The 27,801-nt window shown below is 46.3% G+C and overlaps 1 protein-coding gene across 1 annotated transcript in view; it reads right to left on the bottom strand.

Annotated features, from left to right (window-relative positions):
• The window catches only part of LOC134024092 (cytochrome b5 reductase 4), a 29,541-nt gene extending 6,981 nt beyond the window's left edge, over positions 1–22,560 (bottom strand). The window contains exons 1-9 of the mRNA XM_062466518.1: positions 22,271–22,560; positions 21,420–21,541; positions 18,741–18,894; positions 15,530–15,630; positions 15,028–15,112; positions 14,776–14,808; positions 14,383–14,503; positions 3,173–3,230; positions 2,993–3,086 (exon numbers count right to left, since the gene is read on the bottom strand). Of these exons, the coding sequence (XP_062322502.1) occupies positions 2,993–3,086; positions 3,173–3,230; positions 14,383–14,503; positions 14,776–14,808; positions 15,028–15,112; positions 15,530–15,630; positions 18,741–18,894; positions 21,420–21,541; positions 22,271–22,373 (871 nt within the window). The 5' untranslated portion in view covers positions 22,374–22,560. The remainder of the gene's footprint in view (positions 1–2,992; positions 3,087–3,172; positions 3,231–14,382; positions 14,504–14,775; positions 14,809–15,027; positions 15,113–15,529; positions 15,631–18,740; positions 18,895–21,419; positions 21,542–22,270) is intronic.
• Positions 22,561–27,801: the final 5,241 nt, after the last annotated feature.

The raw sequence follows: 27,801 nt of genomic DNA, 5'->3' as shown, positions 1-27,801 counted from the left end.
ATTATTTAACTGCTGTACTCAAACAGAGTTCCGTCTCCAGAGAGAGGAAACCCATCTGACTCATGCTGCAGTCCATTTCTTCCACTTGTCAAAGCAGAGTCATTCCTCCCTGCTAATGCTGGCTGGCCCACTGTGGAATCATCTGGAAGGCCACTTCATTATGCGGTGAGTGTGTACGGGAGGGTTAGGGTGTACGGGAGGGTGAGTGTGTACGGGAGGGTGAGTGTGTACGGGAGGGTTAGGGTGTACGGGAGGGTGAGTGTGTACGGGAGGGTGAGTGTGTACGGGAGGGTGAGTGTGTACGGGAGGGTGAGTGTGTACGGGAGGGTGAGTGTGTACGGGAGGGTGAGTGTGTATAGGAGGGTGAGTGTGTACGGGAGGGTGAGTGTGTACGGGAGGGTTAGGGTGTACGGGAGGGTGAGTGTGTACGGGAGGGTGAGTGTGTACGGGAGGGTGAGTGTGTACGGGAGGGTGAGTGTGTACGGGAGGGTGAGTGTGTATGGGAGGGTGAGTGTGTATGGGAGGGTGAGTGTGTACAGGAGGGTGAGTGTGTACGGGAGGGTGAGTGTGTATGGGAGGGTGAGTGTGTATGGGAGGGTGAGTGTGTATGGGAGGGTGAGTGTGTATGCAGGGCTCCAGACTAACTTGTTGCCTTGGTTGCACTGGTGCGCCTAACTTTTTTATTTAGGTGCACCAGCACAAAATTTAGGTGCACCCAAATTTTTCCTTGCGTCGCCACAATTTCAAGGTCACCTTTTTATCACGCTCCATATACATTCATACGTATATATTATGTAAATGATCTTAAACAAGAATAAGGTGTAGGTAAATATAGGCCTATTTTTTATTTGAAGCACAATCATACTGTAGCCTATAGGCTACAGTATGATTGTATATATATATCTATATATATATTTTTTTTTAAGTGCTTCACTGAGCTACCAAACTAAAACATTTTAAGCAAAATAAAACATTTCAAAATAGAAAGTGCTACTGTTTAAAAGTGCTTCCCTGAACTGAGACCTAACATTTCATGGCTCAAAGTCTTATAGCGGGTCCCACCTTGCTGTCGCATGCCCTTCAGATGGCCAACACCTGTAATTTGGCCTTCTTGCCCTATGGCCTTGGCTAAATCATCTTGCCACACTCTCCCTAGCATCAAAATCCTAGCTCCATGGGTTAGCTCCATGGCCCAGCTTCGTAACTCAGGGGTCCGCAATTCATTTTTACAAGGGGCCACATGAGAAACCTGAAATGTGTTGGAGGGCTTCATCAATTTGCTCACTATTCATTTTCTCCCATTGCAAAAAGCAGTAAAGTATATATTTTGATTAGCTGCTACTGGTTATCAGAAGAATAAGGATATTCTGTAAATATTTATATAAATATTTTAGATTTTGGTGTAGGTCAAATAGGAAAGATTATAGAAGTAATAAACAGTATAAACAGCAACAACAGTGTTTCATTTTATTTGTAACCAGTTAATCTTCACAAACACTGAAAAGTTGTTTTGCAGTATGTTAAAGATGTGGAATTGATCAACTTTATACAAAAAGCAATACGTTTTTTCAGTTCATTTTGTTCTGTGAGAGAAATCCAGTGGGCTTGAACAAGTGCATCGAAATCTGTCTGAATGCGAAGGACAGCTGACAGGTAATGATCAGGGTCTGCAGTGCAACTAGCAAACCATCAGCCCGCGCCCACTGAATCAGTCAAGTTCTTATTATGTCCGCGTTAGTTTTTTTTCTTCACAGCTTTCACTTTGACCTCAGTAAACATATACTTAGAAGTCCATGTCTTGTTAAAAGTTAATCAGTGGCAAAGTTTTTCATTTTCGAGGGCTAACCAACAGCTAACTCTCCTGTCGTGAGGTTGCGCAAGCGCACATTTGTAAATCGCCTGATCACTGTAGTCTTTCAGGACTACATATTTACTACCGCTCAACACATTTATTTATTTTAAATTTTTGATTTACCTCACGTGGGCCGGATTGAGACAGCCTGTGGCCGGTTATGGCCCGTGGGCCGTACAATGCCCAGGTCTGCTAAACTGACTCTCTGGTGCTCAGGTCGTAATTTCAATCACACAGCACGGAGCTACAGGAATATCTGGACCACAGCCAATCAGAGGCAAAGACCCGCCCCATCTTTGTCTCTGATTGGTTTAGACCACGATATGATCCAACCATGAGTGTCAGTTCCGTTTTAGGATAACAAACGCTTCGTTTGTGGAGAGACAGCGGATGCGAGGACGTTAGGTGCACCGGTGCGACCTAGGAAAAAATTTAGTCGCACCCGTACACATTTTGGTCGCATAGTGCGACCAAATTGGTCGCACTCTAGAGCCCTGGTATGGGAGGGTGAGTGTGTATGGGAGGGTGAGTGTGTATGGGAGGGTGAGTGTGTATGGGAGTGTGTACGGGAGGGTGAGTGTGTATGGGAGGGTGAGTGTGTATGGGAGGGTGAGTGTGTACGGGAGGGTGAGTGTGTACGGGAGGGTGAGTGTGTACGGGAGGGTGAGTGTGTATGGGAGTGTGTATGGGAGGGTGAGTGTGTATGGGAGTGTGTACGGGAGGGGGAGGGTGAGTGTGCATGGGAGTGTGTATGGGAGGGTGAGTGTGTATGGGAGTGTGTACGGGAGGGTGAGTGTGTATGGGAGGGTGAGTGTGTATGGGAGTGTGTATGGGAGGGTGAGTGTGTATGGGAGTGTGTACGGGAGTCTGCTTGTAAGGGAGCGTGTGTGTGTGTGGTTTCACTCTCAATTCATTATATCTCTTTCCGAGTAAATTCTCATACCGGAGCATTCTGAGAAAGCTTTTATGTTAAAGAGTATGTGTGCGTGTGCTTGTGTGCAGTGTGCGCGCTGTGTGGCTGTATGTGTGGTTGAGTGTGTGCTGTGTATGCTGTGTGTGGTTGTGTGCGTGCTGTGTGTGGTTGTGTGTGTATGCTGTGTGTGCAGTGTGTGGTTGTGTGCGTGGGAGGAGGGTACATACGTAGATGAAGCATGTAAGACATTTTCCCCAGCAGGACCTCCAGTCGCAGCACACCCCCCTGCAGGTCCACGATGGTACAACCCGTGCTGGGGATCTAAGGGAGGAGATTAGAGGTTGGACGCCCCATCCTCCTGTAAGGGGGGGCGGTCATGGCAGCGCATCACAGTGTGACTGTATTACCTTCCTCTTGGTGTACACCACCAGGTTAACAGTCGCGTCTGTCTGGAACCAGTCGTACCTGCAGAGTAAACATGGTTACTATACACTGAGCCTGGTAGCTGAGATGTTACTTAACACTATGTCTGGTAGCTGAGATGTTACTTTACACTGTGTCTGGTAGCTGAGATGTGGTTACTTTACACTGAGCCTGGTAGCTGAGATGTTACTTAACACTGTGTCTGGTAGCTGAGATGTGATTACTTTACACTGAGCCTGGTAGCTGAGATGTTACTTAACACTGTGTCTGGTAGCTGAGATGTGATTACTTTACACCAGGGGTGGGCAATTAATTTTTACAAGGGGCCACATGAGAAACCTGAAATGTGTTGGAGGGCCTCATCAACAATAACTTGAACTCAATTCTGCTCACTATTCATTTTCTCCCATTGTAAAAAGCGTTAAAGTATATATTTTGATTAGCTGCTACTGGTTATCAGAAGAAGGATATTCTGTAAATATTTATATAAATATATGAAATTGTGGCGTAGGTCAAATAGGAAAAGACTATCAAAGTAATAAACAGTAAAACCAAAAACAATCATTACATCAGTGTTTCATTTTATTTGCAACTAGTTACAAATAAAAATCTTTACAAACACTGAAAAGTTGTTTTGCAGTATGTTAAAGATATGCAATTGATCAACTTTATACAAAAAGCAATACATGCTTTTTTGAGTTCATTTTGTTCAGTGAGAGAAATCCAGTGGGCTTGAACAAGTGCATTGAAGTCTGGTTGAATGTCTGAGGTGGATATGTGAAGCACAGCTGACAGGTGATCATCAGGGTCTGCAGTTTAACTAGCAAACCATCAGCGGCCCGCGCCCACTGAATCAGTCAAGTAACCATCAGCGGCCCGCGCCCACTGAATCAGTTAAGTTCTTGTATTTGTCCCCGTGTTTTGTCCCATAGTGTCGATTCAAATTGTAATCCTTCAACACAGCGACCTTTTATCGACAAACTAAGCACACAGCTTTGCCTTTGACTTCAGTAAACAGATACTTAGAAGTCCAGGTCTTGGTAAAAACTCTACATTCTGTATCAAACAAGGTGAGCGGACATTTGAGGGCTAACCAACAGCTAAATCTCCCATCGGTGAGGTTGCGTAAGCCCACATATGTAAATTGCCTGATCACTGTAGTCTTTCAGGACTACAGATTTTCTACCGCTCAACACATTGATTTACCTCACGTGGGCCGGTTGTGGCCCACGGACCGCACAATGCCCAGGTCTGCTTTACACCATGTCTGGTAGCTGAAATGTTACTTTACACTGTGCCTGGTAGCTGAGATGTTACTGTACACTGTGTCTGGTAGCTGAGATGTGGTTACTTTACACACTGTGTCTGGTAGCTGAGATGTGGTTACTTTACACTGTGTCTGGTAGCTGAAATGTAGTTACTGTACACTGTGTCTGGTAGCTGAGATGTAGTTACTGTACACTGTGTCTGGTAGCTGAGATGTTACTGTACACTGTGTCTGGTAGCTGAGATGTTACTTTACACCAGTGTTGGACTGGCCCTCAGGAGAATCGGGAGATTTGCCGAACGGCCGGTCAAACTAACGGCCGCTATGGCCACAGCACTATGCAAAAACAAATATTTATATAGCGTAATAGTTTACCCTCACTTTGAAGACGGCCTGAATACCAAGCAACTGTTTAACTGGAGTGATCCAAAATCCTGTTCTGTGTATTAAAGCAGCCACAGGTGACACAGGGCAACAGATGGAGTCTGCTGTGGTGACAGGGTCCAGTGGACAGACTTTGACAGGTGCAGCAATGCAACTGTACACAACAGACTATATGTTAACAGGGTTATTATATGGAAGTTTGTTGAATATATTTTCATTATTGACTATAGTTAACTGATTATTGTTCTTTTGCAACATCAAAAAGCAGATGCAGAGAGAAGTAAGGAAAAAGAAAGTAAGGGAGAACGAAGGGTTAAGGAACAAGATAGAAATGATTATTTCAAATGCCCTCAATCTAAAGACCTAGAGATGTTTTTCAATTTTCATCCACAACAACCAACAAGTATTTCTAATGTGAATGTGAAAAAGGTTGAACAGAAAATGTCTTACATAACCTGTGTGGTCATCCTGAGACCCTCTCAGACCCCACTCAGACCCTCCACATATTATTAATGAACCCAAAATATTCTCAATAGCTTGTGCTGGTTTGGGCCATTAAAATCGTTTTTTTGTGCTGCAGTGGTATTTCTTTTATCAGACATTTAATTATGGTCGATAACGTCACCAGCCCCCCCCCCCCCCCACTTGCTCCAAACTGATTGTAAATAGTATATAAATATATAAATAGTATGTAAATAGATTATAATCGTTTGTGCTCTGTTTGTGCTGCAAGTATTTTCGTTTGTGCTGCTGTCATTTTTTACATATTAAAGAATAGGTAAAGGCCAATCTGTAGTCACTCTTCTACCATGTGCATTCTCGTAATTGTTAATAATCCATTGTGCATTTTCAACTAGCAAGTAGCAACAAACACAGCAAGGCTCAGGATGTATGGAAAGTAACTCAAACTCCAAGGTATATGTTTTTACTTGTAATGTTGTTCTGTGAAATGAATTCTGCATAAAAACTGTAGTAATATCAACGTTATTTCATAAATACACTTGCTACGTTTTTCAATGTATTGATGTTGTCATACATCTCAATAATCTCAGTATCTAACTTGTAAAAAAGTTTATCGTTGTTCCAGGTTTTGAACCCACATTTTTAAGTTTATCTGACCAACATGTTTAAGAAAGTGCACTTTAGTATACAGTGTTAGGCTAGTTAGGCAATGTTAGTGTTATACAATTCTTTTACTTTCTTTTTTAACATGGTGATGTCATCGCCCATAATTAAATGTCTAATATAAAAAATACCGCTGCAGCAAAAACGTCAATTTTAACGGCACAATACAGCACAAATGTTTGAGACTATTTTGGGTTCATTCGGAATATGTGGGGGGGCTGAGTGACCTCAGGATGACCTATAAAACATTCTTTAATATCTAAAAAATGAAAGCAGCACAAACGCAGCACAAACGATTGAGACTATTTTGACGATGTTTTGCGTTGGGTGGGGGCCAACTTTGCGCAGGTGCTTAACCTATTGTGAAAACACAAACTCCCTATATTGTACAGTCTGCATTGCATTTTCAATGCCTGGAAATGAGAATGCATTTGTTAAGGATGGCATGAAAACCTGGTCACATGTGCACCGAAGGATAGAGGAGCACGAAAGAACCATCGCTTACAAAGATTGTGCGGATGCGTACTTTCTCAAAGCCAGCAAGGCCGACAAAATCTGTACTCTGCGATCAACAGATGTGAGCATCGGCAACAAGTCAGAAAAAGGCGAATGGTCTTGGAGAGGGTGGTTGATGTTGTTAAGGTGATTGGAAGGCGTGGTCTGGGTTACAGAGGCAAATCTGAAGCTGCCTACAGCTTGCGGAATCAGGCCGTTGATCATGCCAACTTCCTTTAAAAGATTTTGCTTTTAAAGATCCTGTAAAGCAAATTCCATGATTTTCTTCTCAGTACATTATATACGTGTGAAATTAGTTCCTGAAAGCATGTGCAAAGCGCAAAAACTTTGTCGTACTGAAATGTGGAGTTAGACCGCTGAACAGTTTCTCTTCCGTTTTCAGATCAGGTGTTGTATAGGCGGAGCCAAAACTCGACCGATCTACGTCACAGCGACCTAAGTCAGATCACAGACGGTTGCATTCTGTTACTCAGCTGGTACGATGCAGAGACAAAGTAATTAATACATAAAACACTCAGAGACTGCAGGTAGGTCTGTTCTGATATCTGCAATTGATTTACCTAGTGTTGCTGCTGTTGCTAAATTCAATGAATTCAAGGGGGCGGAGCTCCACTTTACAGGATCTTTAAGCAAATATGATGTCTGTCTAAATGAACGCGTAACTGCTTGCATCTCAAACAGTAAAAGGCTTCATGAATCTGGAGGAAAATGTGGAAGAGGGTCACTAGTTACCTTTTTCTCCAAGGCAACAGTTGAATAAGTTATTGAACCCATCAGCCATAAGATATAGGAACAAGTGGCAAAAGAGGTCTGGGAAGCTGGTATGTTTTCAGTCCAGATAGTCACCACTCAAGACATCACATCCAAAGACCAGTGTAGTGTTATTGTTCGCTCCGTTTCAGATGTTGTCCATGAGAGACTGCTTGCTGTGGTGGACTGCCAGGATTCATATGGGGAAGCATTCGTTAACCTGCTTAAACAGGTCCTGGACAACAACAACTTGAATATTGAAAAATGTGTTGGCAATGCGACCGATGGAGCTGCCAACATGCAGGGAAAGTACCAGGGAATCTCCACTCTACTCTCAGCACACTCGACGACTCAAGTTCATGTCTGGTGTTATGCACACATTTTAAATCTAGTATTACCTGACACTGCCATTGTCATTCCATCTGTTACCCTCTTTTCTGTATTACATGATGTGGCAGTATTCATTCGAGAGGACTATAAGCGGATGAACATTTGCGAGGGAGCGAGTGATGACCCTCAGCCACAGACGCCTGGGTGATGACCCTCAGCCACAAACGCCTGGGTGATGACCCCCAGCCACAGACGCCTGGGTGATGGCCCTCAGCCACAGACAGCTGGGTAATGACCCTCAGCCACAGACGCCTGGGTGATGACCCTCAGCCACAGACGCCTGGGTAATGACCCTCAACCACAGACGCCTGGGTAATGACCCTCAACCACAGACGCCTGGGTAATGACCCTCAGCCACAGACACCTGGGTGATGGCCCTCAGCCACAGACACCTGGGTAATGACCCTCAGCCACAGACGCCTGGGTGATGACCCTCAGCCACAGACACCTGGGTAATGACCCTCAACCACAGACGCCTGGGTAATGACCCTCAGCCACAGACGCCTGGGTAATGACCCTCAGCCACAGACGCCTAGGTGATGACCCTCAGCCACAGACGCCTGGGTGATGGCCCTCAGCCACAGACGCCTGGGTGATGGCCCTCAGCCACAGACGCCTGGGTGATGACCCTCAGCCACAGACAGCTGGGTAATGACCCTCAGCCACAGACGCCTGGGTGATGACCCTCAGCCACAGACGCCTGGGTGATGGCCCTCAGCAACAGACACCTGGGTGATGACCCTCAGCCACAGACGCCTGGGTGATGGCCCTCAGCAACAGACACCTGGGTGATGACCCTCAGCCACAGACGCCTGGGTGATGACCCTCAGCCACAGACGCCTGGGTGATGACCCTCAGCCACAGACAGCTGGGTAATGACCCTCAGCCACAGACGCCTGGGTGATATCCGTCAGCCACAGACAGCTGAGTGATGGCCCTCAGCCACAGACAGCTGAGTGATGGCCCTCAGCCACAGACACCTGGGTAATGACCCTCAGCCACAGACAGCTGGGTAATGACCCTCAGCCACAGACACCTGGGTAATGACCCTCAGCCACAGACGCCCGGGTGATATCCCTCAGCCACAGACAGCTGGGTAATGACCCTCAGCCACAGACAGCTGAGTGATGACCCTCAGCCACAGACAGCTGAGTGATGACCCTCAGCCACAGACGCCTGGGTGATGACCCTCAGCCACAGACAGCTGGGTAATGACCCTCAGCCACAGACGCCTGGGTGATATCCCTCAGCCACAGACAGCTGGGTAATGACCCTCAGCCACAGACGCCTGGGTGATATCCCTCAGCCACAGACAGCTGGGTAATGACCCTCAGCCACAGACAGCTGAGTGATGACCCTCAGCCACAGACACCTGGGTGATGACCCTCAGCCACAGACACCTGTCACCAATAGGTGAAACACGCTGGTGCCTAAAGATGTGGCCCTGAAAAAAAGTGTTTGGGTCATTTGGGAATGCAGGGAATGCATTGTTTGTAGACCTAATTTTAACTCTAGAGAAGATTGTGAATGACACAGCAGTTAAGCCCACTGTGCGAGTTCAAGCAAAAGGATTTACAGTGTCTGCTCAAGTACGAGACCATTCTCACTGCCCAGGTTTTCCTGAGAATATTTCACCCCTCTCTAAGTACCTGCAAACCAATGGCATGGACATCCTGACTGCCCATTGGCTGGTTCTAGGTAACCAAGACAGCCTGAAGGAGTGTGACAGGGACTTTGAGGGTGTGAAGCAAGCGGCTGACAGCTTGGTGGGCCAATGCAGAGCTTCATAAAACAGGCTGACTCTGAGGCTGAGGTCCATGATTCTCTCCCTGAAAAACGTTTCAGGAAGAAGAAAAACCTGCCCCTCCCTTACCCCCCACACTGCCCCTCCCTTACCCCCCACACTGCCCTCCCTTACCCCCCACACTGCCCCTCCCTTACACCCCACACTGCCCCTCCCTTACCCCCACACTGCCCCTCCCTTACCCCCCACACTGCCCCTCCCTTACACCCCACACTGCCCCTCCCTTACCCCCCACACTGCCCCTCCCTTACACCCCACACTGCCCCTCCCTTACCCCCCACACTGCCCCTCCCTTACCCCCACACTGCCCCTCCCTTACACCCCACACTGCCCCTCCCTTACCCCCCACACTGCCCCTCCCTTACACCCCACACTGCCCCTCCCTTACCCCCCACACTGCCCCTCCCTTACCCCCACACTGCCCCTCCCTTACACCCCACACTGCCCCTCCCTTACCCCCCACACTGCCCTCCCTTACCCCCCACACTGCCCCTCCCTTACCCCCCACACTGCCCCTCCCTTACCCCCCACACTGCCCCTCCCTTACCCCCCACACTGCCCCTCCCTTACCCCCCACACTGCCCCTCCCTTACCCCCCACACTGCCCTCCCTTACCCCCCACACTGCCCCTCCCTTACCCCCCACACTGCCCCTCCCTTACCCCCCACACTGCCCCTCCCTTACACCCCACACTGCCCCTCCCTTACCCCCCACACTGCCCCTCCCTTACCCCCCACACTGCCCCTCCCTTACACCCCACACTGCCCCTCCCTTACCCCCCACACTGCCCCTCCCTTACACCCCACACTGCCCCTCCCTTACACCCCACACTGCCCCTCCCTTACCCCCCACACTGCCCCTCCCTTACACCCCACACTGCCCCTCCCTTACCCCCCACACTGCCCCTCCCTTACACCCCACACTGCCCCTCCCTTACCCCCCACACTGCCCTCCCTTACCCCCCACACTGCCCCTCCCTTACACCCCACACTGCCCCTCCCTTACCCCCACACTGCCCCTCCCTTACACCCCACACTGCCCCTCCCTTACCCCCACACTGCCCCTCCCTTACCCCCCACACGGCCCCTCTCTTACACCCCACACTGCCCCTCTGGTGTCCTTGAGTGCCGAGAAAGGCGCCTTGGAAATCAAATGTATTACTATTATTATGATTATTAGAGAGCATCCACCTCCGCTTTGAGGCAAATGAAAACCTTTGGAAAGATTTCGCCTGTATGGAACCAAAAAACTTAATTGAAATAAGGCAAAAAGGGAAACCAACAACAGCACTGGTAAAGGTCAGTAAATGCCTTGTCTGTGCAAACTTTTATGGCGATTAAAACCCTTTCTGGTTCCGATTCTGATGAATACAGTGTAAGATCCACTCAAATATCTGAATATGGTGAAGAGGTTGACAGTGGCAAACACACTGAGGAAGAGATGAGTCTGGTCAGCAGAAGCTGCAAATCCTGACCAAGTACAACCTTTTGACGGATGCCTACAGTGTGATTGGCTTGGCATTTAAATTCCTCCTCACTCTTTCTATCACACACGTGGCATGTGAGAGAAGTCTCTCAACCTTGACATTTATCAGGAACAGACCGAGAAGCACCATGTCCCCAAGATCACCTGGAGAGCTTCATGATGATGGCTACAGAACAGGAGATTGTGATGGCCCTTGATGGTGAGGGGATGATTGACAGTTGCAGAGCGAAGCACACAGATGCGCAACCTGCTGATCGTCGAAGGTAGGACGAGCTTCTGGTGCCATATTCATTTTTTGATACTGTATTAGATCTAATTTTGTTAACAGTCTTCGATAGCACTGCATGATACTTTATTATTATATAGCCTATTTGTATTAAGCAACTGTACACGGGTCGCAGGCCGGTCTGCGTTTAAAAGTCCCGGGCTGTTTTTCGGTCCCAGTCCAAACCTGCTTTACACTGTGTCTGGTAGCTGAGATGTTACTTTACACTGTGCCTGGTAGCTGAGATGTGGTTACTTAACACTGTGTCTGGTAGCTGAGATGTTACTTTACACTGTGTCTGGTAGCTGAGATGTTACTTTAAACTGTGTCTGGTAGCTGAGATGTTACTTTACACTGTGTCTGGTAGCTGAGATGTTACTTTACACTGTGTCTGGTAGTAGAGATGTTACTTTACACTGTGTCTGGTAGCTGAGATGTGGTTACTTAACACTGTGTCTGGTAGCTGAGATGTTACTTTACACTGTGTCTGGTAGCTGAGATGTTACTTTAAACTGTGCCTGGTAGCTGAGATGTGGTTACTTAACACTGTGTCTGGTAGCTGAGATGTTACTTTACACTGTGTCTGGTAGCTGAGATGTTACTTTAAACTGTGTCTGGTAGCTGAGATGTTACTTTACACTGTGTCTGGTAGCTGAGATGTTACTTTACACTGTGTCTGGTAGTAGAGATGTTACTTTACACTGTGCCTGGTAGCTGAGATGTTACTTTACACTGTGTCTGGTAGTAGAGATGTTACTTTACACTGTGTCTGGTAGCTGAGATGTTACTTTACACTGTGTCTGGTAGCTGAGATGTTACTTTACACTGTGTCTGGTAGCTGAGATGTTCCTTTACACTGTGCCTGGTAGCTGAGATGTTACTTTACACTGTGTCTGGTAGCTGAGATGTTACTTTACACTGTGTCTGGTAGCTGAGATGTTACTTTACACTGTGTCTGGTAGCTGAGATGTTACTTTACACTGTGCCTGGTAGTAGAGATGTTACTTTACACTGTGCCTGGTAGCTGAGATGTTACTTTACACTGTGTCTGGTAGCTGAGATGTTACTTTACACTGTGTCTGGTAGCTGAGATGTTACTTTACACTGTGTCTGGTAGCTGAGATGTTACTTTACACTGTGCCTGGTAGCTGAGATGTGGTTACTTAACACTGTGTCTGGTAGCTGAGATGTTACTTTACACTGTGTCTGGTAGCTGAGATGTTACTTTAAACTGTGTCTGGTAGCTGAGATGTTACTTTACACTGTGTCTGGTAGCTGAGATGTTACGTTACACTGTGTCTGGTAGTAGAGATGTTACTTTACACTGTGTCTGGTAGCTGAGATGTTACTTTACACTGTGTCTGGTAGCTGAGATGTGTTTACTTTACACTGTGTCTGGTAGCAGAGATGTTGTTACTTTACACTGTGTCTGGTAGCTGAGATGTGGTTACTTTACACTGCGTCTGGTATCTGAGATGTGGTTACTTTACACTGTGTCTGGTATCTGAGATGTTACTTTACACGGTGTCTGGTAGCTGAGATGTTACTTTACACTGTGTCTGGTAGCTAAGATGTGATTACTTTACACTGTGCCTGGTAGCTGAGATGTTACTTTACACTGTGTCTGGTAGCTGAGATGTTACTTTACACTGTGCCTGGTAGCTGAGATGTTGTTACTTGACACTGTGTCTGGTAGCTGAGATGTTACTTTACACTGTGTCTGGTAGCTGAGATGTTACTTTACACTGTGCCTGGTAGCTGAGATGTGGTTACTTTACACTGTGTCTGGTAGCTGAGATGTGGTTACTTTACACTGTGTCTGGTAGCTGAGATGTTGTTACTTTACACTGTGTCTGGTAGCTGAGATGTGGTTACTTTACACTGTGTCTGGTAGCTGAGATGTGGTTACTTTACACTGTGTCTGGTATCTGAGATGTTACTTTACACGGTGTCTGGTAGCTGAGATGTTACTTTACACTGTGTCTGGTAGCTAAGATGTGACTACTTTACACTGTGCCTGGTAGCTGAGATGTTACTTTACACTGTGTCTGGTAGCTGAGATGTTACTTTACACTGTGTCTGGTATCTGAGATGTTACTTTACACTGTGCCTGGTATCTGAGATGTTACTTTACACTGTGCCTGGTAGCTGAGATGTTACTTTAAACTGTGTCTGGTAGCTGAGATGTTACTTTACACTGTGTCTGGTAGCTGAGATGTTACTTTACACTGTGTCTGGTAGCTGAGATGTTACTTTACACTGTGTCTGGTAGCTGAGATGTGGTTACTTTACACTGTGTCTGGTAGCTGAGATGTGGTTACTTTACACTGCGTCTGGTATCTGAGATGTTGTTACTTTACACTGTGTCTGGTAGCTGAGATGTGGTTACTTTACACTGCGTCTGGTATCTGAGATGTTACTTTACACTGTGTCTGGTAGCTAAGATGTGATTACTTTACACTGTGCCTGGTAGCTGAGATGTTACTTTACACTGTGTCTGGTAGCTGAGATGTTACTTTACACTGTGTCTGGTATCTGAGATGTTACTTTACACTGTGTCTGGTATCTGAGATGTTACTTTACACTGTGCCTGGTAGCTGAGATGTTACTTTAAACTGTGTCTGGTAGCTGAGATGTTACTTTACACTGTGTCTGGTAGCTGAGATGTTGTTACTTAACACTATGTCTGGTAGCTGAGATGTTGTTACTTAACACTGTGTCTGGTAGCTGAGATGTGGTTACTTTACACTGCGTCTGGTAGCTGAGATGTTGTTACTTTACACTGTGTCTGGTAGCTGAGATGTGGTTACTTTACACTGTGTCTGGTAGCTGAGATGTTACTTTAAACTGTGTCTGGTAGCTGAGATGTTACTTTACACTGTGTCTGGTAGCTGAGATGTGGTTACTTTACACTGTGTCTGGTAGCTGAGATGTTACTTTACACTGTGTCTGGTAGCTGAGATGTGGTTACTTTACACTGCGTCTGGTATCTGAGATGTTGTTACTTTACACTGTGTCTGGTATCTGAGATGTTACTTTACACGGTGTCTGGTAGCTGAGATGTTACTTTACACTGTGTCTGGTAGCTGAGATGTGGTTACTTTACACTGCGTCTGGTATCTGAGATGTTGTTACTTTACACTGTGTCTGGTAGCTGAGATGTTACTTTAGTCTGTGGGTATTGCATCGAGGCTGTTCTTTTGAATACCTGGGCCGCGCATCTTTGGTTGGAGGTGGGGCTGCTGCTGGCTGTTGTGGGGCAGAGGGTGAGGGCGGGGCGAGGCCTACAGGGGGGGCCATGGACGAAGGGGGCGGGGGAAGGGAGAGACCTGATTAAAGATGACAGAAAGAGAAAGAGAAATAGAGAGTGAGAGAAAGAGAGAGAGGGAAAGTGAGAGAGGGAGAGAGAGGGGAAGAGAGAGAGGGAGAGAGAGAGGGGAAGAGAGAGAGAGAGAGAGAGAGAGAGAGAGAGAGAGAGAGAGAGAGAGAGAGAGAGAGAGAGAGAGGGGGTAAGAGAGAAGATTTCAAAGTTAATACCCATATGCCACACTCAATACTCGTACACCAATGTGATCCATACGTCTAGATCAGAAGGCAGTACCGTTCAAGTGAGTCATGCTGTCCTTCTTGGGGGCTGTGAAAACAAGAGGACAATTTCATCTCAACATCTACAATGATGAAGGTGAGTTCCTTACATGAAGGTACCTTTAATAATAGACAGAAGTGAATGGATATTGACAGGTAGAAGAGGGTGTGTGTGTGTGTGTGTGTGTGTGTGTGTGTGTGTGTGTGTGTGTGTGTGCTTTTAATGACAAACAGAGGTGTGTGTGTTCACAGACAGGTGTGTGTGTACCTTTAATGCCAGTGCTACTCTTCACTGCCATCCTGCCCACAAGGCATTCTTTCAGCATGGACTCATAGTTGACCCACCTGTGGACCTACACACACACACACACACACACACACACACACACACACACACACACACACACACACACACACACACACACAAGGAGAAACGCTAACAGCAGCACGTTGGCCCATCCACCCAGAAACCTAGCGAGGACACACTATAATGCCCTATCAATATTAAATGCAAATATACTCGTTTTGAGCAAATTGTCTGCCAGTGCAGTAAATCAGAAAATGTGTTTACTTAAATTAAGCAATAAGATAAGCCATTTAGACTACTCTAACTAGATTTTTTATCTAAAAGCAAGATTATTGCTTTTAGGGTTTTTGCAACTCAGAAACGACACCTTCCCCCAGAATGTGTGTACTGGCACACGAGCCCACATGGTGTACACACACACACACACACACACACACACACACACACACACTCTGGACTGTACCTGGTCAAACAGGTCTGTGCCATCTATGCCTGCTGCCTTCATTAACTCCTCTTCTCCTCCAGGGTGGAACTCCATGTAGGGGCTTATATTGTAAACCATGCCTAACACACACACACACACACACCACGCATAACACACACAATTTACTCACAAAAAAAGTCACTTAGTACATGAATAATTGAATAAAAGAAAACCTGGTTAAAATATGTGAGTCTTTGAGTGTGCATGGCCTTGCAGAACAGTAAGAGTGCTAAAAGAAGCCTGGCTCCCATGGTAACGGTCACCTGAGCAGTGACAGGAGTGTGGAGCGCCCTCTGCTGGAGAGAACCGGCATTTGGATGTTTATTCGTGTGGGCGGAACTGAACAGTAAGGGCAGTGATTTAAGATGGTGCTGTAAAGGTCAGTCATTTGAATATTGACGTGTCGAACTATCAATCTGTATCCTCAAGAACTCCTTGTATAGTTTGTCTGACCTGGACGTACTCCATCACAGTACTACAAACATGAGGAGTTCTCCCACAGGGGCCAGCCCAAGGCTAGTCACATGCAGAGGCTGAAGCACTAGCCTTGGACACACGCAGAAATACAAACACAGACACGCACATACACATGGACACCAACACACGCACACCAACACACACACATATACACAGGCACACCAACACACACCAGGGCACATGTATATGTCTCTGCGTGCGTGCCCAATGGTGCATATCAAATAAGAGCGACACAAACTGTCCTAGTCGCTGCGGCTGACATCCGCTTCTCTCCTAAAGTGAATTAAGATTGTACTGTTCACTGTGCTCTGACAAGCGAGCAAATTCCCCGGACTGCAAATGGGGGCATTACAGCTAATGTGGAAAACCTGGGATGATGAGCGGATGATGCAGGCGGATGAAAAAGATGGAGAGAGGCGAGCACGTTGGACGAGCTCAAATTAGATTATCCCAATTTACCTTAACCAACCTCAGTTCCTGGTAAATATTTGTTGCAGTGGCAAATTCTGGATATCTACCCTCCTGCAAGTTTACACTCCAACCCTGCTCCTGGGGACAAACCTACAGGAGGGTATCTCTCCAGGAGCAGGGTTGGAGTGTAACCCTACAGCAGGGTATCTCTCCAGGAGCAGGGTTGGAGTGTAACCCTACAGCAGGGTATCTCTCCAGGAGCAGGGTTGGAGTGTAACCCTACAGGAGGGTATCTCTCCAGGAGCAGGGTTGGAGTGTAACCCTACAGCAGGGTATCTCTCCAGGAGCAGGGTTGGAGTGTAACCCTACAGCAGGGTATCTCTCCAGGAGCAGGGTTGGAGTGTAACCCTACAGCAGGGTATCTCTCCAGGAGCAGGGTTGGAGTGTAACCCTACAGGAGGGTATCTCTCCAGGAGCAGGGGCCCGTTCTTCGTACGTCACTAACTCAGTTCGCTGGATTTGATTATTGACGATTTGTCATGATCTTGGATTGTTCGGATCTTCAACACTCATTCTGGACTTGCTGTCATAGCAACAGGTCGGTAAGCTTAAACCTGCTCGGGAGCAGGCTTATTTTATGTCAACAAGATTCTATTGCGGATTTATAAGCAGAGGTGATACAGGAAGTCGGTCACAGCCATGTCTTATCCGTTTTTACGACAACAACCTGTTGCGGGAAGGTGCAAGGATTAGAATTTGCAGAATATAACATGAACCCGAATTAATCGCGTTGCGTGATAGACAAGATCCTTTAGCACAGCACGATACTCTACTTTTTGAGAGATATCGGTTTTCTCGTGAGGGTGTCATTTACATCATTAATTTGTTGGAACCACATTAAATTATATGACATTAGAGATGCTAAACAAAGTAATTATGAAAATACAAAAACATATAGGCCTATCCTACTGTAATAAACGTTAAAACATCTAACGTGGTCACTACTATACATTTAATTTGTCTGCTACTTTTTGCCAGGCCTCTCTCCTGGATTTTGTTCCCTGCCGTTCTGATTAAATCTTCAAATTCTGAGTAACCTTCGAGCAAGCTCTTGCTCTGTTGTGGAAACAAAACGGGGCGCTCTTTTTGGCCATGGTGTGCAGCCAATAGCAGCGCTGCTGATCAAGCTTTCTACTATCGATACATACCCCCTTTTAGACCCATGCATGAACACGCAATTATCCCAGACAACTCAATCCAGCTATACTAATCATAAACAACAGGGGGGTTCGAAGAACCTGATTAGCCAGATAATGATTAGCAAGATGATGTCATCTTGGATGTGTAATTTGATCTCGGATGTAATAAGCGACGTACGAAGAACGGACCCCAGGGCTATTGTGTAAACCTGTAGGAGGGTATCTATCCAGGAACAGGGTTGGATTGTCAATCTATAGGAAGGTATCTCCGTGAACAGGGTCAGAGTGTAAACCTACAGGAGGGTATCTCTCTAAGAGCAGGGGGTGGGTCATAAACCTACAGGAGGGTATCTCTCTAAGAGCAGGGGTCAGAGTGTAAACCTACAGGAGGGTATCTCTCTAAGAGCAGGGGTCAGAGTGTAAACCTACAGGAGGGTATCTCTCTAAGAGCAGGGGTTGGGTCATAAACCTACAGGAGGGTATCTCTCTAAGAGCAGGGGTCAGAGTGTAAACCTACAGGAGGGTATCTCTCTAAGATCAGGGGTCAGAGTGTAAACCTACAGGAGGGTATCTCTCTAAGATCAGGGGTCAGAGTGTAAACCTACAGGAGGGTATCTCTCTAAGAGCAGGGGTCAGAGTGTAAACCTACAGGAGGGTATCTCTCTAAGAGCAGGGGTTGGGTCATAAACCTACAGGAGGGTATCTCTCTAAGAGCAGGGGTCAGAGTGTAAACCTACAGGAGGGTATCTCTCTAAGAGCAGGGGTCAGAGTGTAAACCTACAGGAGGGTATCTCTCTAAGATCAGGGGTCAGAGTGTAAACCTACAGGAGGGTATCTCTCTAAGATCAGGGGTCAGAGTGTAAACCTACAGGAGGGTATCTCTCTAAGAGCAGGGGTTGGGTCATAAACCTACAGGAGGGTATCTCTCTAAGATCAAGGGTCAGAGTGTAAACCTACAGGAGGGTATCTCTCCAGGTTGGAATAATCCTAACCCAAACCCCTCTTTGACACTGCCTGTTAAAAAGGGCGACACAACAAATAAGTGTTTTGTTTTGACCAAGAGGGCCTGCCACCTGCAGGCTACTGAGGAGGAGCAGCATCACCTCGTATGCAGGTCCAGCAGTCCTCCCTGGTGTTGTGTCTCCCCAGCTCCTCCTCCGTCACCTCGATCAGGCGACCTTTCAGCCCTGTCAAGTCCCGCCCACTCTTGGCCACTCGGATCCAGTCCATCAAGCTGTGGCCTGGCTTTAGAGCCACCTTCAACAACAGAAGCAGAGCTGACAATGTTATTGTTGCACTGTACTGTTATACTGGAGTGAGATGTTATTGTTGCACTGTACTGTTATACTGGAGTGAGATGTTATTGATGCACTGTACTGTTATACTGGAGTGAGATGTTATTGTTGCACTGTACTGTTATACTGGAGTGAGATGTTATTGTTGCACTGTACTGTTATACTGGAGTGAGATGTTATTGTTGCACTGTACTGTTATACTGGAGTGAGATGTTATTGATGCACTGTACTGTTATACTGGAGTGAGATGTTATTGATGCACTGTACTGTTATACTGGAGTGAGATGTTATTGTTGCACTGTACTGTCATACTGGAGTGAGATGTTATTGATGCACTGTACTGTTATACTGGAGTGAGATGTTATTGTTGCACTGTACTGTCATACTGGAGTGAGATGTTATTGATGCACTGTACTGTTATACTGGAGTGAGATGTTATTGATGCACTGTACTGTCATACTGGAGTGAGATGTTATTGATGCACTGTACTGTCATACTGGAGTGAGATGTTATTGATGCACTGTACTGTTATACTGGAGTGAGATGTTATTGATGCACTGTACTGTCATACTGGAGTGAGATGTTATTGATGCACTGTACTGTCATACTGGAGTGAGATGTTATTGATGCACTGAACTGTCATACTGGAGTGAGATGTTATTGTTGCACTGTACTGTCATACTGGAGTGAGATGTTATTGTTGCCCTGTACTGTTATACTGGAGTGAGATGTTATTGTTGCACTGTACTGTTATACTGGAGTGAGATGTTATTGTTGCACTGTACTGTTATACTGGAGTGAGATGTTATTGTTGCACTGTACTGAACTTAACTTAGTGTATACTCACTTTATATTTGTAATACTGTTGCTATTTATAATTTGATATTTTGTCCAGAATGACCATGTGCAGTACTGTGCACATGGCAATAAATCTCTTTGACTTTGATATTATTGTTGTAGCACAGTGCCTAGAAACTGCGATGTGGTTATTTTGCTCGGTGCTGGGTAAACACAGGCCGTTCCGTGACGATGACCAACAACATATTGTTACAACTACGTACTTATGATCCTGGACTATACGTTGTACTTTCTATACGAACTGTTAGAACGGCACTTTAAATAAAAAGTGTCTGTTAAATTAATCAAATATGAGGTAAACACAGGTGAAGTAACGGGATCAACAATGGTGACATGTAGGAGACAGATGTGGAAGAGGAGGTTGTCATTCTGATGAAAACTGTGTACCAGTTTTGTGTGACTGGTTTCCAAAGCAAAGCCAGGAATGTGCTATTGAAAGACACTGTATTTAACTATGTAGCCTAACATGTCGTGAAGTTAGACTTGTTAATAAACAACCAGGCACAAGCTTATATTTGTGATGTGTCTTATTAGCAGTATGAATTATGTACAGTGCATCTGGAAAGTATTCACAGAGCTTCCCTTTTTCCACGTCATGTTACAGCCATATTGTGGCCCTGTGGCTGGCTACCTCTGCTTAAACTGACATGTACCAACTCTGACCCAAGTTGAACACTGGATTTTGGTGTTTCAACACCCATTGACACTTCCCTGTTGCATGACTATGTTTACCGGTAGCCTGTGTTCTGCAGCTCTCTTTCACCAACCGTCTCTGGAGGAGGGGATCCATCACTGAATTGCTCCTCCCAAGGTTTTTTCATTTTTTTCTCCCCTAGTGAGTTTTTCTGGGAGTTTTTCCTTGTCTTCCTTGAGGGTTTAGGTTAGTTGAGGGGCAGTTCTATGGGCGTATTTGAAGCCCTCTGTGACATTGCTTGTAAAAAGGGCTATACAAATATATATTTTTAAATTGATTTGATATTCTAAAATTGATTAAATGTTTTTTTTTTTTTTTGCTCAAAATTGTTGAGTGGCCCAGACAGAGCCCAGACTTGAACCCGATTGAATGTCTGGAGAGATCTGAAAATGGCTGTTTACCGATGCTCCCCATCCAACCTGATGGAGCTTGAGAGGTTCTGCAAAGAAGAATGGGAGAACCTGCCCAAAAATAGGTGTGCTAAGCTTGTAGCATCATACTCAAAAAGACTTGAGGCTGTAATTGCTGCCAAAGGTGCTTCAAAGTATTGAGCAAAGGCTGTGAATACTTACATGTTATATTTTCGTTCTTAATTGTAACTTTTTTTCACTGTTACTATGGGATTGTGTGTAGAATTTTGGGGAAGAAAGAATTGAATCAATTTTGGAAGAAGGCTGTAACAACATGTGGAAACTGAAGCGCTTTCGGATGCACTGTTTAAGTTGTTACAAACTGTCATGTCTTACACACTGAATTCTGCTTTCAACCCCAGTTCACTACAATACGAAGAGAAACACTGGTCGTAAATTCAGAGACTGTAACAACACCATGTAGAGAACTCACTCTAAACATGACACTAAATAGGGTGCGGCTTGTCCACTTATGGTGCTTCCTTGAAGAATATGGCACTTTGACGGACATGACTTCCAACTTACCTTGTTTCGCCCGGACTGTCCCGCCGGAGCCACGCGCTGCTGGGAGCTTGGCGCTGGGAAGGACTGGGACGGGACGTTAAGCATGTTGACTCTTCGAAAACAGCCCAAATTCCTTAGGAATCCTACGTGACAAACTTACAGTTAGCACGACAAAAAAAGGAACAGCTACTGTTCGCAAAACGACGTTGTAACAATGTTGTCGTTGAGGTGCAAGTCACATTTCCTTTAGTGAAATACCGGTTAGGTAATGCTAGCTAGCTAGTCAGCTAAGCATGGGCTAGATCCACCATGCCTGGAAATATAAACATATAGGAAATCCATGACGAAACGTCTACTTAGAGTAGAATGTGGAACTTATCCCCCCCAAAAACTTAGATCAACTGAAACATTGCAAAAAGGATTAAGGAGTTAGCCATCCATGTCACTGTTAGAGAACTACAGAGTATGTGTCGCAGGACCATGACGTACATGTAAACACGTAAAGAGCAATGTAACGATTCTTTTTACAATACTTTATACTGTATGGTAATGCTAAATTTCTGCTCATTGTTAGTATAGATTTCTTTGTTGCCTCTTTGTAAAAAAAAAAAAATAACCTATTAAAAAAAATATTATGAAAAAAAAACTATTTTACGAACATCGCTCTCTAGCGTCGTTACAAGATGCTGTATAGTTACAGTTGTGCGGCAAAACGCAACTTTACAAATAACCTTTTACATGCAAACATTCACTGATAATTCGCCAATTGCATAAATTGCTAATACACATTGGTTATATTCTATGGGCGAGTACTTGTGTAGCCTATTTATTTTTTGACAGGGTAACTGATGTTTTGTGAGAAAATTGCCTACCTGAAACAACACCGCTGAAAAAAGTAGTCACAAAAGAAAGTGTGCCTCCTGTTCGTTCTTCTTCCTCCCATTCCTCGGAGTCTTCATCGTTTTCATCTGACATTGTGTTGAAATGACATAGTCCATGAAGCGATCGAGCAGTGTTTAGCCTATCGCAATGGGACTCTAGTAGAGAGAATCTGTTTCAGACGCAAATTTGAAAAAAGGGGCCCATTAGGATAACCTAAATAAAGCCGTTTTGAAACTAGCTCCCTGTTGTCTAAACGATTAACTATTCAATTATATTTCAGTAGGGGAGGGGGGGGGGGGGGGACCTATCATTGTGATGGCGCATTCGCTTGCGGTTAATCTGCTTTTTAACCAGGTCAGGTTAAGAGCATTCCATAAGAAGAGTACCTTTCCATTTCAAAATAAAAGCCTCTGTTGTACTGCACAGAGAACTCATGCAGCATGCATCATAAGTTCCACAAAAACCTTATTGGGAGCTGTTGGTGTGAATTTACTCTACTTTCTGTGAACGTGAATACCGTGTTCTTGAAATAATACACAATAACAGCTGAAAGTGCCTGGTTCTCTTTCCGCTCACACAGACTGCACACACACACGCACACACAATTGATGCGTGAGAGTTTCTGAATGGCTAGTTGGTAAGCAATGGAGCGGAACTTCAGCGGACGAGATCAGCACCTGGAAACAGCAGGGAGTCAGATATGGTGGAACACACACAGAAAGAGAGAGAAAGACCTACTGACTGAGGTCATATTTGTCTTGTAGAATCTCTTTCCTCTTATTATTTCTAGGAATACTTAAATAGTGGACCAGTGACTGTTATCGCAACTATTACGCAACTGTAATCAAAGACAACCAACTCGAGGATCCACAGGGTGGCGCTATGAGACGTAAAGTCCTGGTTGTCGCTAAACGTCGTGTGGCCCACTGAACGACAGATGGCAGTAGACACTTAGAGAACAACCGATGAGGCTTGATGTTGTGTTTTTCTCTGTTGATTTGTAAGATTATTTTTATTGTTAATTTTTTTTTTATGTAAAGGGAGGTCCAATGTCTGTTTACGTTGACCAATCAGTGGCCTTGCCACGTAAAATTGATGAGATAACATGTTGACATCAGCATAACCCCAACCCTAAACTGTTACCTAGCTACCAGAAAACAGCACATCCGATACATACTACACATGTTCAGTTCTGTACATGTCCACATTCTATAAAACACATTTCTGTCCATGTCCACATTCTAAAACATATGTCTTACACATTGTCAACCCAACCACTTTCTCTCACTTTTTCGCTCTTTAACTTCTTACTTTGTTGCTCTCTCTCTCTCTCTCTCTCTCTCTCTCTCTCTCTCTCTCTCTCTCTCTCTCTCTCTCTCTCTCTCTCCCTCTCTCTCTCTCTCTCTCCCTCTCTCTCTCTCTCTCTCTCTCTCTCTCTCTCTCTCTCTCTCTCTCTCTCTCTCTCTCTCTCTCTCTCTCTCTCTCTCTCTCTCTCTCTCTCTCTCTCTCTCTGCCTCCTCTCTTTATTGTTCTCTCTCTCTTCCTCTCTCCTACCTTTCTTTAATCTCTTCCTCTCTATCTGCCCTCTCTCTCACTGTGCCCAATCCGCCCCCTCATCCCGGTTCCCCTTTGCTCTCTCTCTCCCCCTTCTCCTTGTATGCCCCCCCCACCCTCCTCCCTCATCTATCTCACACCCAAGCGTAGCGGCATAGGGCAGATAATTACAATTTCAAAACCATTTGCCAGATCATTACCAGCTAATCTCCTGTTGGGTCTGATGAGTCACGCCTCTCATTGGCCACAGTGCTGGGCAGAGACAGGGCTCTCTGCTCCCAGACAGGGCCCGCCACTCCAGGAGCAGGGGGGCAGGGAGGGGGGGGCAGGGGTGCGGGGGGCAGGGTTGGGAGGGGGGTCCAGGTGGACCGGGGCCCAATGTGGAAGAGGGGCCAGGGTGGGATGGGGGGCCCGGGGTGGGAGGAGGGAGAGTGGGGGGTCCCCGAACACAAAGCTTAGTGGATAGAGAGTTTGTGGAGTGTTTGGAGTTTGTGGTGCATGAGACAAAGTCGACTATAATTGTGGAAAACATTCAAATCAAGTGATGAGAATGTTTGTTTCTTTTCTTTTTAAGGTTTGTTTGGTTTGGTTTGTAGAAAAAAAATACTGTTTTAGTACAAACCAAAAGAAGTAATGTGCCATGATGCAAGATTAGAAAATGATCAACTTCATGACTTAAATTAAATGTAAATTAAATAGCAGTTATAATGACCATCTACCTGACAATATTCTTTTATTAGCTGCAACACTGCATGATAATCTCAAGAGTAAACAGGGATTCACTTTCAGTGACATGAAGTTAGTGTTACAGATCCGTTCCTCGCAGTGATCTATGTATCACAGTGGAGGTCATGGCTTCCGGAGAAGACACGACACATAGTTCATTTGATCAGTGATTCAGTCACATGATCACCTGGCAGAGAGATGGCGTTTCCATGGGAACGCGTACCACCCGTGTTTCTCTGAAAGGGTTTGACGTTCGTCAAAGTGTCACCAGTCTGGGGGCAGGGGGCAGGAGGCAGGAGGGAGGGGTGGATGAAGGAGGGGGCTGGGAGGGTGCAGAGGGCAGGGTGTGTGTGTGTGTGTGGGGGGGGGGGGTATGTGTTACAGAGCTGTTTGTAAAAAGAGTCGTTTTGTTGTAAGTATTCACAAAGTCAACCCGGGCAATATCTGCTGTGACAGCTGTAGTCTGAGGATACATCAGGAGGTGAAGCAGTAAGCATGAATCCATCTGAAACACACAACAGTAAGCATGAATCCATCTGAAACACACAACAGTAAGCATGAATCCATCTGAAACACACAGCAGTAAGCATGAATCCATCTGAAACACACAGCAGTAAGCATGAATCCATCTGAAACACACAGCAGCACCTGTGAGTGGGACCTTGTGGCTGTTCTGGAACCACAGCGGGTTCCCAGCTCCCATTCGCTCTGCTGCAACCCGCAGACATCTCATTGGTCGGTTCTCACCGCGACCCCTGACCCTGGCCGGTGACCGTTCCCCTGACAGACTTCAGCTCTGACCAGGAAGCTTTGAAGTCGATCCGTCCTGTCTTGTGATTGGCTGTGTCCAACTCAGATACATGAGTTCAGGGGTCACAGGGTCAGCTGGTTATCAATCACTGGGGGGTCCTGAACTTTGACATCCAGTCACCTCTCTGATGACTTTGACTCTAGACCACTTCATCAAGAACTCTGAAGCCAGCTTGTGTGTATCAGTGTTCAACGTCTTTTTCATGGTTTGTGTTGCTGCTGTTGCTTGTGTGACTTTAACAGTGAATGTGATCCGCATGTTAGGTGGAAGTGATCCGCATGTTAGGTGGAAGTGAACCGCATGTTAGGTGGAAGTGAACCGCATGTAAGGTGGAAATTAACCGCATGTTAGGTGGTAATGAACCGCATGTTAGGTGGAAATTAACCGCATGTTAGGTGGTAATGAACCGCATGTTAGGTGGAAATTAAATGCATGTTAGGTTGAACCACAGAGACGTTGGCCTTCAGTGTTATGTTGTAACATGCTGTCTCTCTGTGGGTGAACATCGAGTCAGGGACCATTATGGGATGTTTCCTATGCCTCTGAGTTCATCAGCCTGTCAGAGTCTGGTGGATAGGAATGTGTCCTGGTTTCCACGGGGACGTGGTGATGTCACTGCGGCCGAATTGCCGTGACGATTCCTCATCCATCTTAGCCAGTCGAGGGGGGGGGGGGGGGGGGGAGGAATGCCCCCTTGTCTCTCTCTCTCTCACACACACATACACCCACCCCCACACTGAGCAAGACTAAAGTCACAGTTGGATTAAACCAACTTGTAGTCCGTTCTAGTTCAAGCTATTTTAGCTGGGGGGGGGGGGGATCTGATAGGTCAGAGAGGACAGGCTCCTGTTGTAAGGCATGTGTTACAGGGTGTGCTGAGGAGCGAATTACAGGTTACATGGTGTGTTGCATGCATGCATTGCATGGTGTGTGTTGCAGGGTTTGTTACAGGGTGTTTAACTGCGTCTGCAGTAAAAGTGTCCTAAAGAACAACATGGTCACAGCTCTCTCAGCAGCATGAAACATGCAGGGTCAGACAGGGGTCAGACAGGGGTCAGACAGGGGTCACAGGCTGCTACTGTCCATAGTCTCACTTGTTCTCACATGAATGATTAGGAATTGCTAAATACATGTTTGTAAATACTTATAACTTAACGACTTTGTAGACAAACACAAGAGCGCACACACACACACACACTCTGTGTCAAGGTGTTTGACGAGTTAAAGAATCTGTGTTGTAGGGTCCTGTAATCCAGACTGGTGTGTGTGGCTCTGTGGGGTCCTGTATTCCAGACTGGTGTGTGTGGCTCTGTGGGGTCCTGTATTCCAGACTGGTGTGTGTGGCTCTGTGGGGTCCTGTAATCCAGACTGGTGTGTGTGGCTCTGTGGGGTCCTGTAATCCAGACTGGTGTGTGGCTCTGTGGGGTCCTGTAATCCAGACTGGTGTGTGTGGCTCTGTGGGGTCCTGTAATCCAGACTGGTGTGTGTGGCCCTGTGGGGTCCTGTAATCCAGACTGGTGTGTGGCTCTGTGGGGTCCTGTAATCCAGACTGGTGTGTGTGGCTCTGTGGGGTCCTGTAATCCAGACTGGTGTGTGGCTCTGTGGGGTCCTGTAATCCAGACTGGTGTGTGTGGCTCTGTGGGGTCCTGTAATCCAGACTGGTGTGTGTGGCTCTGTGGGGTCCTGTAATCCAGACTGGTGTGTGTGGCTCTGTGGGGTCCTGTAACCCAGACTGGTGTGTGGCTCTGTGGGGTCCTGTAATCCAGACTGGTGTGTGTGGCTCTGTGGGGTCCTCTAATCCAGACTGGTGTGTGGCTCTGTAGGGTCCTGTAATCCAGACTGGTGTGTGTGGCTCTGTGGGGTCCTGTAATCCAGACTGGTGTGTGTGGCTCTGTGGGGTCCTGTAATCCAGACTGGTGTGTGTGGCTCTGTGGGGTCCTGTAACCCAGACTGGTGTGTGGCTCTGTGGGGTCCTGTAATCCAGACTGGTGTGTGTGGCTCTGTGGGGTCCTCTAATCCAGACTGGTGTGTGGCTCTGTAGGGTCCTGTAATCCAGACTGGTGTGTGTGGCTCTGTGGGGTCCTGTAATCCAGACTGGTGTGCTGTGGCTCTGTGGGGTCCTGTATTCCAGACTGGTGTGTGTGGCTCTGTGGGGTCCTGTAATCCAGACTGGTGTGTGTGGCTCTGTGGGGTCCTGTAATCCAGACTGGTGTGTGGCTCTGTGGGGTCCTGTAATCCAGACTGGTGTGTGTGGCTCTGTGGGGTCCTGTAATCCAGACTGGTGTGTGTGGCTCTGTGGGGTCCTGTAATCCAGACTGGTGTGTGGCTCTGTGGGGTCCTGTAATCCAGACTGGTGTGTGTGGCTCTGTGGAGATGAGACATGTCACTCCTGCTGCCAGCTTCTTATACTGCCAGCTACTTATATTTTAT

Source organism: Osmerus eperlanus, chromosome 7 (assembly GCF_963692335.1).
Source record: "Osmerus eperlanus chromosome 7, fOsmEpe2.1, whole genome shotgun sequence".
Classification (NCBI taxonomy): domain Eukaryota; kingdom Metazoa; phylum Chordata; class Actinopteri; order Osmeriformes; family Osmeridae; genus Osmerus; species Osmerus eperlanus.
Note: the sequence above shows the minus strand (reverse complement) of the source record. Positions and strands in the feature narration are given on the sequence as shown.